This window comes from Dermacentor albipictus, chromosome 4 (genome assembly GCF_038994185.2).
Source record: "Dermacentor albipictus isolate Rhodes 1998 colony chromosome 4, USDA_Dalb.pri_finalv2, whole genome shotgun sequence".
Classification (NCBI taxonomy): domain Eukaryota; kingdom Metazoa; phylum Arthropoda; class Arachnida; order Ixodida; family Ixodidae; genus Dermacentor; species Dermacentor albipictus.
This window is the reverse complement of record NC_091824.1, coordinates 24,045,509-24,065,041: the sequence shown is the minus strand read 5'-3', so window position 1 is coordinate 24,065,041 and position 19,533 is coordinate 24,045,509. Positions and strand designations below refer to the sequence as shown.

Genomic DNA, 19,533 nt, shown 5'->3' with positions numbered 1-19,533 from the left:
CGTATAGCAATTCTGTGCTGTACTCGAAATTACTCGGAGCTAGAAAGCCAATGCGAACGCTTAAAGGGACCCTGAAACGATTTTGGCGATTTTCTACAAACGTACTAAGTCGTTAGAGTAGGTACTTCTGATCATTAATTGATGCATCTAAGTGCTCTGCGTAAAGCGTGTAATTTATTATAAGGCTTTAAAAATACACATCGCTGCCGATCGCAGCGCACTGCTCGGCGGAATTTTAAGCCGCCCCTACCCATATGATGCAAATAACCCATATTACGTCACATGGGCGAGCTATCTGATTGGCTGACCAGGGCGCGTGGTCGATAATTTTTCCAACTTTATGGTGAACAAATGATGCTCGTAATAGTTGGAATGTTAGTTACTTTGTTTTTGTAAAAAGAAAATAACTTAAAGAGCATACACAAGAATAGTTTTTTAGTACTCTTCAGCACTTCCGGCACACAGCAAGTGTCGTCTGCTTGTGTTACAACGTACTCCATTTTGACGAGAGCTCCGCGGTCAGAGTCGGTCTCAGCCTTTTCGCGAACACTATGATTCGACTTTGTTGCCTTGTGGACTGCAAACCTAGCGACCTCCAAACCGCGAGTCCAGTATTAGGACAAACGCAAACGCAAGGGGACAGGGTCTGGCCGCTTGACTGTGCCGGGATGAGCCACGAGATGTGCAGAAGGGCAAATGTGAACGGTCTGCACGGTGCAGCCACCTGGTGGCACAGAGCTCAACTATACGCAGTAGCAGCAACGAAGTGTATTCTTTGCTGCTGGTGTGTATTTTTCGCAGGAGTGTTATCATCAACACGTTGATTTATAAATGTTTAAAATGCTTTACACTTGGTTAGAGCAATATTAGCGCTTTGTTTGACTGGTTAAGCGCTGCGCCAGCAAGTGTCAGGACCGTGCAGACCGATCAGGCTGCTCACGTACGTCTACGCTAAAGTTCCTTCATCAGCTTGAGTTTATGCCTCCAGTCATTTGCCGAAATGACCAGCTTGCCTGTTTTTAGCGGAGTACCAGACACGTTCGGCGCTACGACAGAATGCTCGCAACGCACGCTGCTTCGATAGCTCTCGGTCGACGGCCAAGCGGCTAGCGGAGAGGTCTCGCGCGGGAGGGGGCGTGCTCCTAAACAACCGGAAGTGAGCGATGTGACGTCGCATCGTGACGCTAAACCAGCGAAGGCGGAGCTTAGCGCCGCTCGCTCGGCGAGCGAGTTGAGGAGGAAAAGCATAGCTAGGGAGGAGGGTAACTTCTAATCGCTTGCAGCTCCATTAATACGTAACGCTTCACTTAAATTGTGGTGCGAATGTTCTACTTAAGCTGTAACCTACGCGCCTACAAAATTTGTCCGAACCGTTTCAGGGGCCCTTTAAAAGCGCACCGCATCGCTATGCGTGCATTCACTCTGCGAAAGGTCGTCTGCTACGCTCAAGCGGTGTAGGCGGCGCCACGGTAGAGGAGGGAGTAAGGTAGGAGGGAGCGTGAAAGAGAGGAAAATGAGGAGGAGTGAAGTTGCAGGAGAGTGTCGCTACTTTACGACGTTTAAGGGGTTTTAGTAGTCTAGTACACTCTAGTAACACCACAGTAATACTAGTAATACCAATGTTACTAGATAGTATCTAGTAGCGATGAGTAATACTAAGTGGCCGCTCCTCACGTCGCCGTCGGATAACCTTTCTTCTTTTACCGTGCTCTAAAGCAAATATTTCAAGTTTTGGTTTCGCTCATATTATATTTCTGAAATATATGTAAAATAGGGATAAACTAATAAGGCATGATTAGTATTTGAATACCTTAAAGTATAACTATGATATAAGGGCAAAATTATCATGACTGATTTGCAGCGCCCTTTCTTTTCTCTGGCCTTCCTATCAAGCCTATTCTACTGTGCGGCTCACGGCCGATGTGTTTGCGTGTTCGTTGCCGTGCGGAAAGTGAAATCGTGTCATATGCTACAGATTATTTACGTCAAACAATCGCATCACCATGCAGGTATTGCTTTTAATTTTCTTATTTGTGTTGTTGTTTTGGTTAATGAGTCAATATTCCTGAGAATACGTTCTGGTGAAGGAGATCAGTGTTACTTCATATTTTGTAGTCTGCTAGCTGGTGTCCTTTGGTTGGCGTCTGAATCGCGTGCTCATCATTTTTGAATTGTAATGACGACGCGCCTTAGCTGCTTTTGCATGGCTCATGCTGAAGTCAGCAAATGTTCCTAGTTTGCATTGTTTGTTGCTTCATCTTACTGGACTATCTGGCCCCTCAGTATTTGTTCACTTTTCGCGCAGGACGAGGTCTTGCTTCCGATTGATATCCAAACAAACAAGTTGTTGGGTAAGTTGCAATGGTGAAAGGTTTTATTGACCCGAGTATTCAGTGAATTGCTGTCATGTTGCCCCGCCATAAGCGGCACTGTCAAGGAGTGCACTTGGATGTTCCCGCTAATATCGCGCAGCGGCTCGTTCAAATATTATTTGTTTTTGTAGCTTTAGTCAGGGCACATTATAGACTGGCCTGTTTAAAGCAAGTGCAGCAACGGAGTGCTGTTGTCTATCTTACTGGCATTAGATAGCTTGATGTGTGCCGTCACGATGAAGGAGCGATAATATACTTTTTGGCAGACGGCTTCACTTCTGCGTATTTTTCAGACTGGTTGATAAGCAGACGACACTGCAACAAGGACTGGCAAGCTAAAGCGCTCATCGTGCGAGAGAAGATCAATGGCGCCATCCAGGACATGCCAGAGGTCGAAGAAATCATGAACCTTCTCGCGGGGACATGTGAGGCTTCTCATATTATTGCTGCTCTTCACCTGCTGCCGCAGGAGAACGTTACATCAAATGTGACGTCGTGATAAAAAGCCTCAAGTCACGTTTTGTGTCATGTGCAGACATTCACTACTTCCATTGCCAGAGGATAGTGGAAATCTTGAAGGACACAGAGGCCAGCACCAAGAACCTTTTTGGCCGGTACTCCTCCCAGCGAATGAAGGACTGGCAGGAAATTATTCGCCTTTACGAAAAGGACAATGTGTACCTTGGTAACAGCTGTCATTTCTAACCATTACTTCGAAGCTTTTACTGACAACTGCGATGTATTAGCAGGGAAAGGACTGATTTCATGCTTATTCTTTGTTCAGCGGAGGCTGCACAGATGATTATACGCACGGTCAACTACGAAGTACCAGCACTGAAGCGGCAGATATCAAAATGTCAACAGATCCAAGAGGTAATTGCCACGTAAGGTAGCTAAAGTAGAAGAATGGCACACGCTTAGAGGTGATAAGCGTTGTGTGTTGACTCGTGCTTTGTCTTTGTAACCAGGAAGCAGTCAAGAAAGAGGCCGATTATGCCAAGCATGCCCAGGACCTCAGGGACAGGTATCAGCAAGAATGCAAGCAGTTGGGCATCAAGGTACAGAAAAACACAATTTCGCTTGCTTATTGCAATCACTTTTTCATTTGCTCCTTGTGGCCTGAATGTGCTCATTTTAGCTTTACTGGTGCACTCTAGCACCAGAATTAAGTTGAGAACCACAATGCTGAGGTCGAAATCCTGTAACAGTCTATCCAAAGCTAATTATGTGGACCTGTTGTTGCAAAAGTGTGGTGCAATAGAAATTTCCAGCATGTTTTTTATTGAATGCAGCATTTCAAGATGTCATTGCCAGTGTCAGCATCTGTGACTCAGTTCTTTTATTTCTTGGAACCAGTTGAGCTAATATATATGGGCTGCAGCTAAAACTCCCGTGGTCCAGTATACGAAAAGCAATGCATAATTTCTTTGTTGTAAAGAAAGCTTATGGGTCTCAATGTAAGCTTGTAGCAAACTCCTGTTTTGTATAATTATTCATGTACTGGGCACTGGATCTGCCTTCTGGTGAATTAAAAGCCAAACTATGAATCTAGCACGTGGACGTAGCTCACTGTGTCTCCTATACTCAACATGCAAAATGCTAATGGCCTATGCAGTTCTCAGTCATGTACAGTTGGGAGCAGAAGTTGGGAGTCCAGAGATGCGAAAAAGATTTCTCCTTTTGCAGCCTAGCCATACAGCTTCAAATCAAGTGGCACAGCACGTGACTCCATGCTCGACCAGTGGAATGCATTAACACAATTCTACGTAGCATGGTTGTTGCATGAGAAAACAATATTGTTTGATGATGCCGGCGTCTCTAAACTGTTGTGCCTGATTGCAACTTGTGAGCAATACAACATACATGATACTTGGCACTACTTGACTTTTCGTATTTGGTCTGCCATGGTTGCTGAGTTGCTATGGTGTTGGGCTGCTGAGTACGAGGTCGCGGGATTAAATCCTGGCGACGGTGGCCGCATTTTGATGGGGGCAAAATGTGAAAACACCTGTGTGCTTAGATTTAGGTGCACGTTAAAGAACCCCAGGTGGTCGAAATTTCCGGAGTCCTCCACTATGGCGTGCCTCATAATCAGAAAGTTGTTTTGGCACGTAAAACCCCATAATTCTTTTTTAACTTTTCATATTTGGTATTTTAGTTTTGATGATTTATTTGTAAGCAGTATGTGGGCATTGAATGTCGGGCTAATAGTTGAAGTTAGTGTTTACCTGTTGTCTGCGCACCTATGTTATAAAATAGCTGAGGTAGAGTCTTTGGCTTTTACTTTCCTAAAATTTGGCATACCTCTCTTTCTTAATATTTATTTCCATATTAAAGTTTGCATATTTTTAGATGAATGCATTTCTGTAGACGAACTTTCACCAATTTTCTTTCGTGGAAAGTTTTTCCTGTCGTGCTTGCAGCTGTTTTTTTTTTCTGTGAGCATCTAGTTCACCATTTCACACTTGTATGTCTGTTGTGTTGCTGAACGTTCCGCCCTTCAACGCTGTAGTTGCACCCAGCACACAATGTTAAAAAAAAAAGAATTGTGGGGTTTTACGTGCCAAAACCACCTTCTGATTATGAGGCACGCCATAGTGGAAAACTCCAGAAATTTCGATCACCTGGGACTCTTTAACATGCACCTAAATCTAAGTACATGGGCGTTTTCGCATTTTGTTTCCATCGAAATGCGGCTGCCGTGGCTGGGATTCGATCCTGCAACCTCTTGGTCAGCAGCCCAACCCCTATAGGCACTGAGCAACCACGGCGGGTCCAGCACACACTGTAATTAAGAGGAAGCTTTAGCTCGGGCCCAACTCCGACGCGGCCTATTCAAATACATGTAAAAACGCAAAAACGTTTTTCTGACATAACCCCTGGACCGATTTTAATGAAATTTGTTGCATTTGAGAGAGAAAGTTAAATTCTAGTGACTGTTGGAAGCGGAATTTTGATTTAGGGCATGAATTTTGTTAAAAGGATTTTCAAAAATTCAGACGTTTGAAAAAAATAGAAGAACGAAGTTTACAAGCTAATAGCTCTGCATCAAGAACAGATATCGCGATTCTGTAAACGGCATCCATTAGAACATTCAAAGCGGACAAATTTGATATGTCAGTTTACATCTTACGTGAATTTGTTACGTTGTTTACAAAGGTTCTGCAAAAGTTGTAATTACACATTACTCCATTTTTTGAGGTTCATGTGTAACATATCAATTTTGTCCGCTTTAGATGTGCTATCAGGTACAATTAACAGAATTGCGATATCATTTTTTCTTGCTGAGTTACAGAATTGTAAACTTGATAGTTTCGTTTTCTGAAAATTTGCGATTTTCGCCACATTTTTATAAAAATTTGACAACCTAAATCGAAAATTCGAAACCAACAGTCACTAGATTTTAAGCTTTTCTTTTAAATGCAGCAAACCCCGTCAAATTTGGTGCAGTGGTTGCCGAGAAAAACGAATTCTCCTTTTACATGTATTTAGATAGGAGCACCCGAGCTAAAGCTTCCTCTTAAGCTTTTGAGAAGCAAGGCCAGAATGCCATATGGTGGTGCGAATATGTAAGAATTAACATTTGATATTCAGACACAAATAAAATGATAACTAATTTGTAACATTATGTGTAACAAATGACAAGGAAGGCACATTCCGGTTGCCATAACTGAACTTGTCCAGTTCACATGTGGCAGTGGCTGCAGCACAAAGTCTGCAAGGACTTGAGCCAGGGTTCCCCAGACCCTTCTGAGCCCTGTTATAGTGAAGATGACTGTAGTGAAGAAATGAATAAAAAAAATTAATGTACTATATCTGGAATTACATATATAGTTGGGCCATGGAAATCACACTTTCAGCACACTGTTTTAAAAGTAAATAGGATTATTTGTACACCCACTGTCTGCCTTGAAGTCGTCAAAGTGATCACCTAGGTTTCCTGTCGCAGCGTACTTGAAGAACAGTGGCAGTGTACATACATCTGATGACAGCAACACCTTCCTTCCTTTGGGAGGTGTTGCCCGTCGCTTCAGCTCTTCATGTCGCCTGCTGCCACAGGAGAACATGACATCACACTGGGACGTCATGATAAATATAGAAAGCCTCAAGTGACGTTTTGTGTCATGCACAGACATGATTAGAGGCACAATAAATTTCCAAGAGACTGAGGAGGATTATTATAGACTGTTTGCGTGGCTCGAGACAGTGCATTATTTCAAGAGTTCTGAGCCAAGGATGTGTAATCGCTGTTTTAATGAAGAGCGAATTTGCGCACTATTTAGTGAAAATCACCCATTTATCATAGCTGCACAAAGGCAAGATGGTGAGCTACAGGAGATACTCGTATACTGTAGTGGTGATTTTTTTTTGGTCTGGTGACTTCGCTATAGACTTGTAAAGCAGCCGACTTTTTCTAAGCTGAAAAAAATGGACAGAAAGCATCGGAGGATGATTCCCATAGTCAAGCAATAGCTTCCCGTTAGTCTTGCCAAGATATGTTGCTGCGGACACTTATTGGTTAGCGCTGTTTGTTTAATGCTGAGAAGCACATGGCTGCTGTGATTGCCTCCAGTATGGGCCTGCATTACTAATCTCATTAGAACCTGTTAGCAGGATTGGGCCAACAAGCCACAAGCTTTGATTGCACTGTCTCATGGATTAACTGTCTGCTCGGTCAGACAACCGTCCATGCAAAGCGTGGGGAAGAGCAAGAAAAAAAAAGCTTTGTTTTAAAAAAACCTATTTTGTGCACATTGTTGAGCTTGTAAATCATTTGTGCACAACTCCGCAAGGTGGAGGAAGGTTTACAAATGGAAAAAATTGTCATCCACCTCACTGCAGCATGGAGTTTTGTGCTACAGTCTACCGAATGTCAATTTTTCGTTTCATGTGTTGTTGAGCTGGTGGATGAACGTTTCTCGTAGGGTGAGTGTGTCAAAAAGGAGCTTCTCTCACTACTGGACGAGTTGCCAGGCCTCTTCGAAGGTGCTGTCAAAGAACTGCACAAAGCTCAGCTGGCCATCGACCTCTACAGGCTGTTCCTTGGCTTCACGGTGCCATCAAGGTAGGTTTATGCTTGTTTGGCGCTGTCAACCCTGGGGAAAATTTTTGTATTTATTTATTTTTCCTATCCTGAAGCTCTTTTCCTTCACTCCATTTCATGCTTGGTAGGCAAAGCAGTAGAAGCTACCCAAGTAATCCGGGCACAAAAGTTTCATGCAGCACATTTCCCGGTGGAGTTTTGATCGCCGATGTTTTCTGCAGAATACCTACTTGACTGGATAACTACAACTGCAGCTCAATGACGTCAGTGTGGTTTCAATATTAATTTTCTTGTAGATTTCAGCACGCAATCAACAAGGCCGCAAAAGAGAGAAATGCATGGACCAACATGCAGCGGTATGCAGCAGTGTTTTGGTTATATAGGCATGAGGGGTGCACTGAAGACAGTTGCCTCAGCACTCCGCATGTTCGGTGGTAAATAGGCTCAGGTCTACAATGCCCTTCATGTAATAATTATATCAAGTCTTGGGACATCAAAAGTAAGAAGCGTAATGTTACATTGAAAAACGTGATGCACGCCTGAGTCATTATTTTATGTATTTTAGTTTTGAATGCTAGCACTGTGAGAAATCCCTCCAGCTTTTGTGATGTTGCCTGCTGTGTGTGAAGCCGAGTTTAGGCATTGTAGAGGCGAGTGGGTTGCATGTGTACAGCAATAACTAATTCAGGCACGTACCCAGGATTTTTTTTCGGGGGGGGGGGGGGGGGGGGCCACCACCTCCATCATCATCATCAGCAGCATCATCATCATCATCAGCCTGTTTTTATGTCCACTGCAGGACGAAGACCTCTCCCTGCGATCTCCAATTACTCCTGTCCTGCGCCAACCGATTCCAACTAGCACCTGCGAATTTCCTAATTTCATCGCTCCACCTAGTGTTTTGTCGTCCTCGATTGCGTTTCCCTTCCCTTGGTACCCATTCTGTAACCCTAATGGTCCAACGGTTATCTAACTGGCGCATTACATGACCTGCCCAGCTACATATTTTCCTCTTGATGTCAATTAGAATATTGTCTATACCCGTTCGCTCTCTGATCCAAACCACTCTCTTTCTCTCTTAACGTTATGCCTAGCAATCTTCGTTCGATCGCTATTTGCGTGGTCCTTAACTTGCTCTCTAGTCTCTGCCCCATATGCACTGGCAAAATGCACTGGGAAATGCACTGGCAAATGCATTCGCACTGGACATATTGCACTGGCAATATGCACTGATTGCACGCCTTACTTTGCAATAATAATGGTAAGCTTCCAGTCAGGAGCTGGCAATGTCTGCTGTATGCGATCCAGCCTATATTTATTCTTCTGTGATTTTCCTTCTCATGATCAGTGTTCCTTCTGATTATTTGACCTAGGTAAACGTACTCCTTCACAGTCTCTAGTGGCCGACTGGCCATCCTGATCTCTTGTTCCTTTGCCCGGCTATTTATCATTATCTTCATCTTCTGCATAATAATATTCAACCCCACTCTTACACTCTCTCTGTTAAGGTCTCCAATCATTCGTTGTAACTCGTCTGCATTGTTGTTGAATACAACAATGTCATCGGCAAACCGAAGGTTGCCGAGATATTTGCCGTCGATCTTTACTCCTAAGCCTTCCCAGTTTAATAGCTTGAATTCTTCTAAGCACGCAGAAAATAGCTTTGGAGAAATTGTGTCTCCCTGTCGGACCCCTGCTTTTCTTGTGTAGAATTAAGGTAGCTGTAGAACCTCGTAGATATTCTAATGCGAAAGACGAGTCAGTAAGACGAGAAACTATTTACAGATTATATTTACAACAACGGTTGCAGCGCTGACCAGTTAGATTCACAGCGCGAGCCCAGTTCGTTCTTCCTCCTCTTTTCTGGAGTGATGGCGCCTTCGCGCCCCGTTCAAACAAACAAATACCTCACGCGTTGTAGCAATATTTTCCAAGCTTTTTACGTAAGCGTTCTGTACTCCTTGATTACGTAGTGCCTCTACGATTGCTGGTATTTCTACTGAATCAAATGCCTTTTCGTAATTTATATAAGCCACATAGAGAGGCTTATTGTACTCTGCAGATTTCGCGATAACCTGATTGATGACATGGATGTGATCCATTGTAAAGTATCTCTTCCTGAAGCCAGTCTGTTCCCTTGGTTGACAAAATCCAGTGTTACCTTATTCTATTGGAGATTATTTTGGTAAAGATATTATATAATACTGGGAGCAAGCTTATGGTCCCATAATTGTTCTATTCTTTAACGTCTCTTTTTTTTGTGGGTTAGTATAATGTCTGCATTCTTCCAGTTTTCTGGGACCCTTGCAGTCGATAGACACGTCGTATAAGGAGCCGCCAGTTTTCCAAGCATTATGTCTCCTCCATCTTTGATTAAATCGACTGTTATTCCACCTTATCCACCCGCTCTTCATCGTTTCATGTCTTGCAGGGCCCTTCTGACCTCATCGCTAGTTATAGGAGAGTGTCTATATCCTGTTCATTACTGTTTCTAAGTGAACTATCGTGACTCCTCTGGGTACTGTATACAGGTCAGCTAAGAATTTTCCGTTGCGTTTACTATATCTTCGAGATTGCTGATGATATTATCCTCCGTATCTTTTATTGCATACATCATGGTTTGTCGTATGCCAGGTTTCGTTTTTACTGATTTCAGGCTGCGTCCATTTTTTACGGCTTCTTCAGTCTTTTTCATGTTATAGTTTCGAATATCAATTATTTTCGCCTTGTTGATCAGTTTTGACAGTTCCGCGAATTGCGTAACGCTGTGCGGCCGCCAGTCCCATACAACCGCGTCGAGCGCAGGACTCTGCGATTCTAGACGTACTGCGCTCACCGCGAAAGGTTAGAAAAACACCCACATAAGCACAGCAGAGAAGTGGCTACGTGAGGCGATTCGACCGATAACTGTAGAAGCGTCATTCAAAACAAGTAATTGTTCTCCACTTCCGGCGGCGTTTTCTCTACTTCCTTTTTAAATAAAAAGATGTTGATCCATAAATATTCTCATAAACAACGGTTAACTTTTTTATTATTCGCTTTTGCTTGCAGTTTGGTTGTTGCCTTGGCTCTCTCCCTTAGTAGATCGCTTAATTTCTCAACTCCTTGCGATTTTTGTTTCCAGTTGCCAATTTTGCACGAAAAGTGCTATACAGTTAGGGAAAAACAGATGAGGTAACGGGCGACAGTCATCTTGCCTATGGGTTTAAGGGTTATTGCAGGGTTTCATGATGGACGCTCTTTCACATTATGTTATTTCCCACCTTATCTAACCCATATCACGTGTATATGGTTCCGGGCATCTGCCAGCGTCGCGGCGAGCCGTAACTCAAGGAAACAATGAAGCAAAGGGATAAGTTAAGCACAATTGACGTTTTCTCCGGCCGCAACTCGTTCCATGAGAGTACAGACCAGCCGAGTAACAGCCGCATCCCTCTCCTGGTCCCAGGATCAGCCTAAACAAAGAAGGTTGAACTAACAAAAGCAACAGCTATGCGCGTGACAGTTGAATAGATGGTGACAACTGAACGCATCTCGAGTTAATCGCGCGGGTGCGGAATCTACGAGAAAACTGTCCTTCACATAACAAGAGATGCCGATAACTACCGCCATCTAAAAGTAGTGAAAAAGGCAGCATAATGCTGACCGATGAACAGCTGCGAAGTCTCAACATTGATCTGGCGGCGCTTTAGGAATGTGTGAGGAGTGGTGGCGTGGATGGGGAGGGGGGTATGCCACATGATTTCGGGGGGGGGGCCCGGGCCCCCCCGGGCCCCCCCCTGGGTACGTGCCTGAACTAATTAGTACTTACAGATTTGTACAGTACCAGCAATATTTGTGCTGCACGTATGGTAAGATTGCCTAAAGCTGAAAAAAAAAAAAATGAAGGGAGAAAAATGATAATGGCACATTGGGCTGATCCCTACCACACCCTGTCCCAGATTGCAACGACGCAAGCCTGCCCTCAGTCGGAGCCAGAGAAAGCATGACCGGGCTGAATGTGCAGATGCTGGCCAGACCAAAAAAAGGAAAAAAAAAAGGAAAGAAAGATGTAGGCCAGACGTGGAAAAACGTTTATTGTTCTGTTATAAGTGGACACAGCGCACAGGCGCTGTCACTCTTGCCAGCACAGCAAATGTCACGTCCGCAACAGAAGCTGCAGGAGCCATGTGATCAGAGTTCAGCTGGATCTCGGTCATTCTCCCAGGTTGACGGTGAGAGCGTCTCTGAGTGCTCTGAGCATGAGCACAGCGTTATGAAAGAAGCAGCCGAATGGATCCAGCGCTCAATTTTGACCAGCCAAATGTACCATTAGTGAGGGGTTGTGCGACAAATACAATAAAGAGCAGGATTTGAGGTCGCGTGCTGTTGCTGCAATTGAAAAAATTGAAGTTAAGCTTGGCATAGAAGTGCACAATGTTCAACTGACATGATATCACTGAGAAAGTTGTTCCAATCATTAGTAGTTGTATATATGAAAATGAAAATTTATGCTGAACCATGCTAGGAGACAAAATGGAATTTCTATACTTACCCTCAACTTCCTAATGTTCCCGTGTCGGCAATAAGTGTGAAAATGTAGTATGTTGAGCGCAAATAACATTGCCATTGAGGGCGGTCATGATGATGATGACAGATGGTGGATAGATTTATTTATTTATTTATTTATCTATTTATTTATTTATTATTTATTCATTCACTTATTTATGCTGCAGTAGCCACATTTTGATGGGGGCGAAATGCAAAAAGTGCCCATTTGCCTAGATGTAGGTGCATGTTAAAGAACCCCAGGTGGTGAAAATTAATCTGGACTCTCCTAGTGTGGTGGCCCTCATAACTGGGTTGTAGTTTTGGCATGTAAAACCTCAGGTTTTTTGGGGTCTGGCAGCTATGAATTGAGCCATAAAAGTAAACCACACCTGTTGTACTTCTATGCAGCAAAGCTGATGGCAGCAACAAGGTGGTGCCGCTCATGCAGTTCCTTATCTCTCACGGCAATGTGACAACGTACCACTGGCGGCACGGCGAGCCACCCGAAGTGGTTGAGGAGACGCTTCCTGTGCTGCCCGTGGACATTGACAATGGCAACAGCGAGGACCAGGTAACTTTACAGTGGCTGCTTGTTGTGACCACCATTATCATTACACCAGGCATATATATGTATTTTTTAAACTGCCCAGAATTTTAAAGAATTGCTTGTAGCACATGGAACAATTTTAATCCTTGAACTTGATTGCTCAAAGAAACAGACATTACTAGCGCAATAAATTGAAAGGCATAACCGGGTAATTAACAAAGTTTCACTAATCAAGTTCTTACCAATTACTTTGTGGCACATATTGCAATTTGCAAATTGAACAAACATATCATGTTGCGTCACTTTTCTTTTTGTTTATTGGCAATGGAACACCGACAGGCGAAATTTGTAGTTGCTGACTAGTGTGTACTACTTTTGTTTTTGAAAGACTAGGAACAGCGTAAAAAAGAACAGATGATGGTGAAGAACAAAATACGGGCACTGGCTCGCAACTGAAATTTTGTTGAGAAAGAACGGCATGTAACATGTAAAAGAACAACACGTTTGCTTAGTAGTTTGTTATGCTGTGTTCCCAGCAAGTAACATACTTGCAAAGCATGGCATGTAATGCATCTGGCAGTTGATAAACTGCCAGATGCATTGTTTGTTTTGATTGCACATGCTGATTTTTCGAATTCTTTGCCCTGTAATCCTCTCTGCTCGTTTCACCATATCTAAGTGCCTCGTTGCATTCAGTTATTTTTCATCCTAATTTTGTTTGTTTGTGGTTAGGTGACGTGTGCTTACAGTACTGATATCCCGACAGATCGATTTTGGTGATCTTGATATTGGAACAAGCACCAGCGATTCCACTGCCACATCCCCCAACGGAGACTTTGTGCACGTATGTTCCGAGTCCTAATGTTTCTTCTCATTGGTGGCTAACAGTTTATCTTGGCATGTCATGTGACACAGGCTTTGTGGTGTCTACCTATCTACAAGGGGTGGCGATGTGAGCTTCTTGGTCAGTCATATTGAATTGGAATAAAGTGTTGTGCAACATCCGGACATAAACTCCAGAAGGAATGACAGATATGCGTACAGTGCTTGCTTTCAACAACTTACCTTACTGAAAGCAAGTGCTCTGTATCGGCCGTTGCTTCTCGCACCCATTACCTGGTGTTGAGCAATACTTCTCGATTCAGTGTGTTTATTCTTGTGTCATCTTTGTCTTTTTTGTGCTGTACCCATCACAGTCAAACGTCAATATAACGAACACAAATATAACAAGTTATCGGATATAAAGAAATATGTTTAAAATTTGGTTGATGTTGCCTTAATTTAATGGAGTGTTCTCACAGAAATGCAGGATCCGACATTGTTTGCACGTTCCACTATGTTCAGTGAAACCTCGTTCATAGGTTTTGAGAAGAAATGAAAAAAAAAAATACTAACTAAAAAGAAGGTGCCATCTGAAGCCATAAAAAAATTTGGCAGGCCCAAGTTTAGTTGACATCCTTGTAATGCAAAGCATTGCACGAATTGTTGCAGCACGAGATGTCAATGTGTGCCGAGCCGGGGGACCCGAGCAGTACCGAGAGGTGCATTGTTTTTATGGCTTTGGCCAACTTACATTCGTGCTCCTCCGAGTTCGGCCTGGGTCAGCAGCAGCTTCAAACGGGGCATTTTGGCGAGAAGTCTTGGCAAACCCACTTGGGCGAAAATCGTTGCGACATGAGACACCGGCGCACTTCGGTCTGTTGGGCCCTAGCAACATGACACGTGCTTTGGAGTTTCCTGTTGTGTAGAGTTTTAAGACGGCAAAGGAAACGGAAATTGAAACAAGCTGGTGAGCGATGCCAGAATATGATGCCACCAGAGCAGAATGTGGCATTTACTTTGAGCCCTCTGCAGCAGCAAACAGTGGCATGTTCGTGTTATTGCATGTGAAAAACATGCTGTATACTTTCAGTGTTACTCATAGCAATACGTCACACACTGTCAAGCAGACAGAGCAAGATTCCTATTGCGATACAGTTTTGGGGTTTTGCTGGTACTGGAATTGGAAACTGAGCATGTGGCGGCATTTTCATGTGACACATACGGGTTGGCGAGTGCTGCGGAGAAGCTGCTGCAGCGACCGGTTACTGTTCTTGATTGCCCGTGGCTCAAGACTGCCCTTGTTTATGTGGGACCTAGTGGCTGGAAAACGTGTCATATGATCTCAGCTTGGCGTACGTTGTACTAAACATTGATGCCTTAAAGACCGTGTGTTCCAATGGCGTATGAGGTAACCAGCAATAAAGGAGCCTAACTGTATTATGTCATTTTCTCTGTTCTCGATCACGAACTTTGGCGCTGGGAAATCATGCAAAATGGCATCATACCGATGAGGTTTGGCTGTATATATGTTCTGGTAGCAAAAATGTCAAATACAGTTGGTGACTGATTTTTCAAATGGCTTGTCTTTTGGACCCACACGATTATTCGGACTTCCCTGCACAGCTGCCACACATAGCACAATTCTATAACAGCAGCAACCATCATATTGGATGCCACATGGTGTTTTGGGCCTAAAACACAGGTGCGATGCTGCAAACATGGCGACCACAAACAAATTTGCACTTGTGTTGACTAGACACAAAATCAGAACTTTGATTTCCAACTCCCGTCGAAGCGGCGCTGGTCCCTGTGGCCTAAGCGGTGCGGCTGGCAGAGTGGCTGGTGACAAACCGTCGTGAGAAGTTTGGCATCAAATGTTCACACTCTGTAAAACTTATCAATGATCAAATATACTATAAGATAGCAGTAGCTTGTGTTGGTTGGATCACAGTGGGCAAGTCAACGTCCGGATCCCGTGCGAGAACACTGATCGCACGGTTGCATTTTATTTCATGGCGGTGTATTTAATATATTGATTAAAATCTGCAGGGGACTCTTTGCTGATCCGGTAAAGGCACCTTGCCTGTCTTTCTTAGGCATAGACCTGGTGGCAATTTTCTTTTTGCCAATATCTACTTGTATGGTTATCACAAATATCAGATGTGATGAACTTGTTTTTCTGGCTGATGTGACTTCCTTACAACGAGCTTCAGCTGCATTATGAATATATTCCAACTCACCCAACTTTCCACATTTGCAATCACACAGGTGGGGTTTGGTGACGGCGAAGAGGCAATTGAAGTTGCTGGCGGAGACGCAATCTCTTGGGACATTAGTGTTGAAGCCGACGGCACTGCGGGAGATGGAACTGCTGAGAAGATACTCGGTATGTCTTATGTGCTCTTGTTGGCTGAGTTGGCACTTTTACTTTATTTGTCATCAAAGTGTATCAAGGTATATTGTCACAAAACACTTGTATCAAGCGTTTTTCTGCTTTGCTGCCGACTCCGTAATGATAGTATGGTGCCAGAATTTCTAGATGCTGGCAAGAAAACATATACAGTGGAACCCCGATTATACAACTTTCTCGGGACCATAAAAAGCATCGTAAAATGCTTTTAAAATGCGGCAGGGCTTGGAAACCCTAACCACCAAAAGGGAAATGTGAAAAGAATACTGCAGCACAGGTGCCAGTCATGCTTTATTGAACAAACCTTCTACTGCAATCCACTGCTACAATTCCCGCCAGCCGGTGCGAACTTAAAAAAAGAAAGAGAAAGAAAAAATTGGTCAGTTTCTTTTATACCGTCTTCGACCCAAGGTGCAAGAGCTTTCGCTCGAGTTGGGCAATGTCCAAAAGGAGGTCTTCGACGGCCTCACGTGAATAGATAAAATTACGGATGCTGCCTATGTGTCCTAGCACATCAGCGATTGTAGTAGGCACAAGTATAGCAACATCTATGGCGCCGTCATCCTCATCCGATGTTACAGTGGTGTCGGCACCAGGCGATGCCTTCTCAAAGCGTCGTCCAGCGACCCCTTGCCGCCGATGGCAATGTTGTTGTCGGGCTCAACGTACTCGGCGAAGGTCGTGGTGAAGTTTAAATCCTTGAAATCGTCGTCGGCGCAGCCTGCATTGACATCGAGCGTGCAGTTGATTGAAGTTGTCATGTTATAAGCAGAGGGACAGTCTCTCGCTTGATGCCACAATGTTTGAGCGAGTTGGCGATTGTGCTTTCTGACACTGCGTTCCACGAATTGGCGGTGAGATGCATGGCGTTGAGCACAGAAACCTTCTTTTCCGACTTTTTGCGCTCCATAGCCACCAGCCGACACTGCACTGACCGCTTCCTGTAGCCTTGCTTCACGCACTTTATGATGCTGGCATCCAGCGGCTGCAGCCTACTTGTACAGTTGGGCGGGAAAAAAACTCAACTTTTATATTCCTCAAGCTCGACATATCTGGTGGGTGGCACGGTGCATTATCCACGAGAAGCAGTATCTTCCTCGCCTTAGCACCCATTTTGTTGGCGAGCTGCTGCAACAAACTGGTGAAGAGCGAGAACGTCATCAACACCTTTTTATTAAGGTTGTAGATGCATGGCATTGTCTTCAAGTTTTTAAAGCACTGTGGCTCTGCAAATTTTTCAGTGATGAGCACAGGCAGCTTCTCGGAACCGTCCTCGTTGGCACACAATAGTGCCGCCAAATGCTCCTTACTTCGCTTGCCACCGTAGCAGCTGTCACCCTTAAGCGCAAGGGTTTGCTCGGGCTGCATGTGATAAAAAATGCCGCTCTCGTCGGGGTTGAAAACGTCGCAGGACTTGTATGCCGCAACCATCTCCGACAGTGACTGCATCCACTGGTTTACCGTCGAAATGTCCACGGAGGTGCTTTCTTCGCAGGAGCGACGAAATGATCCAGCCACCCCTTCGATGCTTGCAAGTCATCGATACCCAGACACAATGCCACAAGATCAGCTTTTCTTGACAATGGTGCCGTCAACATTGACTGCAGAGCTCCGTGCTTGATGCAGCCACTTAACGAGTACCTTTTCCAACTTTTTGTGTTGACCTTCTTTTGCTGCCTTCCATTTGAGCTTGAACTTGTTTGCATTCTCCAAGATTGTAGCTTTGTTCGTCAGGATCGTCTTGAGTGCAGATTCAGGTATCTTCAGGTCCCGGGCAATGCTAGCTTTTGTGGCTCCATGCCGCTTTTCCACCTCCTCAATGATGTTCAGCTTATTGCCGAGCAACAGAACTGTCCGCTTTCAAGACATTGTGCATCGTCCTTGAGCGACACAACCTAAACCTTCTCGACTGAACGACTTTTCAACTGAACGATCATGACGAACACATACCTAACACATGAACACATGACGAACGCACGCCCTAAGGCTCCTGCCGCAGCCTTGTTGGCAATCTGCTGCTGCTGTGAGAGTGAGAACTTGGAATGCTTGGAACACTGGCAAGACGCAGTGCCAAGGAGTAGAGAGGGAGAAAGTGATTGTGTAGGAGAAAAGGTGCTATTTCAGCAAAGCGGGTGGCATGGGCGGCTGTTGGGGGGGGTGTGAGAGGGAGAGAAACAAACAGTGAGACGAGGCTCAGGGAAGAAAGCTGTACCTGAGCAAACCGGTCGAGCGGGGTCAAGCGCTCTGCATGTGAAAGTGTCCCCCCCCTGATGGGGAGATGGCGCGAGGAGAGGCTCGCGGCACTTTCCTTTCATCAACCGTTCAGTTCCGCGCATTGTGTGGGTCATCATTTAATGTGGGTCAGGTGTAAAATCACATTGGATAACCGAGGTATTTAGTGCATTGCTTCTATGGTGTCTTTGCCGGGACTGCACTAATCCGTCATAAAATATGGGTTGTCGCAAAACTGCTGGATGTACAATCTTGAGCTCCTTACAACGGAGCCGCATGCAACAGACTTTCGGATATAATGGACCATATTTCAACCTTAGTTTGCTCTACCTATCTTATTAATGCGACGAAGTTCACTTTTAACAAGCCGTCCTACAACAGACTATCGGCTACAGCGGACAAAATTAGTGGCAATTTTTTCAAAATCGGCCGTATAAAATGGACTTTTGCCATGTGTGCATGGGCTGACAACTCACTTGCGAGGGTCAACCGACTATCGCTGCTCAATATCGCGTTCTCGAGGGAGAAAGGCAAGGTGGCAGCGCACTGTTTTCTTTCGCGCATGAGGCACGGGGGCGGGGTAGATGGAGGAAAAGGGCCTTCTACTCTGGCAGCTGCTGCTTACGGCATGGCCGTGCGGGTGCCATATCTTGAAAGCAATCTGCGATGTGGAAAACATGCGCCCAGTTCCGGTAGTTTCGTATGCGCTGTGCTTTTGACGTTTAGTTCACATTGAAGCGAGAGACAGCACGAAGGTCAATTCGCTCGCTGCTGCTACCACACTTCCTCACTCCAACATTTTGGCAGCAACTTTCCACGGTCATCGAGCGAGATGTGTTCGTGATTACCTGTGTGCACCTGACACTGTGGTTGTTAATTTAGTTAGCAAACAAATGTTTGCAACTTCATATGGCTACTAATTTGCTATTGCAATCGACGCTTCGCCTCTTCGGTGAAACTGTGACTTTCTTCGTTTGTCTTTTACTTTAGACGTTCATCACTCACTCTTTGTAATAACTTTGGTACACATTGCGACCAAGGTTTTGGAAGTGAAGCGTTTTGAATATTACAGACTTCTACAGTAAAACCTCGTTCTCGAAGTCATCGGGACAGAAAAAAATCTTCAAATTAAGCAGTTTTTCGAATGAACTGAGCACGAAAAAATGCAACTCAGGCAAAAAATTTCGCTGCAGGAATGTGCTACCTTTGTTCGGCAATCTTTGGACTACTTAAAATAATCAGAGATGCTGGTTTGCCGCGTCCTGTAGTTCGAGACTCCAAGGGTCATGTTTTCTAGTTGGCCAACTACGTGCAGCATTTGAGAATTTCCACTGTGACACTCAACTAAACTGCAGATAACATTCAGCGATCCGATAACTTCCGCGAGAACGGGTGCTTGGGAGGGCTTGTTAGCGTCATCGCACATGGTCACATCAGTGGTAGCTTTACTCTCCAAGTCTGCGTAGTATGTTTGTTGATCATTTTCAAAGTTCAGATACTCGGCGAAGCCGATCTCACTGGATTCGCTATCCTCTGCGCAGAGTGCATTGATGTGGTCGCAATACTCGGCTCCTTC

General features: G+C 44.5%; 1 protein-coding gene across 1 annotated transcript in view; it reads left to right on the top strand.

Annotated features, from left to right (window-relative positions):
- The first annotated feature begins 1,861 nt into the window (after positions 1-1,861).
- Positions 1,862-19,533, top strand: part of LOC135919244 (CDK5 regulatory subunit-associated protein 3) — a 33,739-nt gene continuing 16,067 nt past the window's right edge. Inside the window, exons 1-10 of the mRNA XM_065452949.2 lie at positions 1,862-2,009; positions 2,306-2,351; positions 2,666-2,797; positions 2,908-3,057; positions 3,157-3,245; positions 3,341-3,430; positions 7,298-7,437; positions 12,355-12,517; positions 13,260-13,337; positions 15,584-15,701. Coding sequence (XP_065309021.1) covers positions 2,004-2,009; positions 2,306-2,351; positions 2,666-2,797; positions 2,908-3,057; positions 3,157-3,245; positions 3,341-3,430; positions 7,298-7,437; positions 12,355-12,517; positions 13,260-13,337; positions 15,584-15,701 — 1,012 coding nt within the window. The 5' untranslated portion in view covers positions 1,862-2,003. The remainder of the gene's footprint in view (positions 2,010-2,305; positions 2,352-2,665; positions 2,798-2,907; positions 3,058-3,156; positions 3,246-3,340; positions 3,431-7,297; positions 7,438-12,354; positions 12,518-13,259; positions 13,338-15,583; positions 15,702-19,533) is intronic.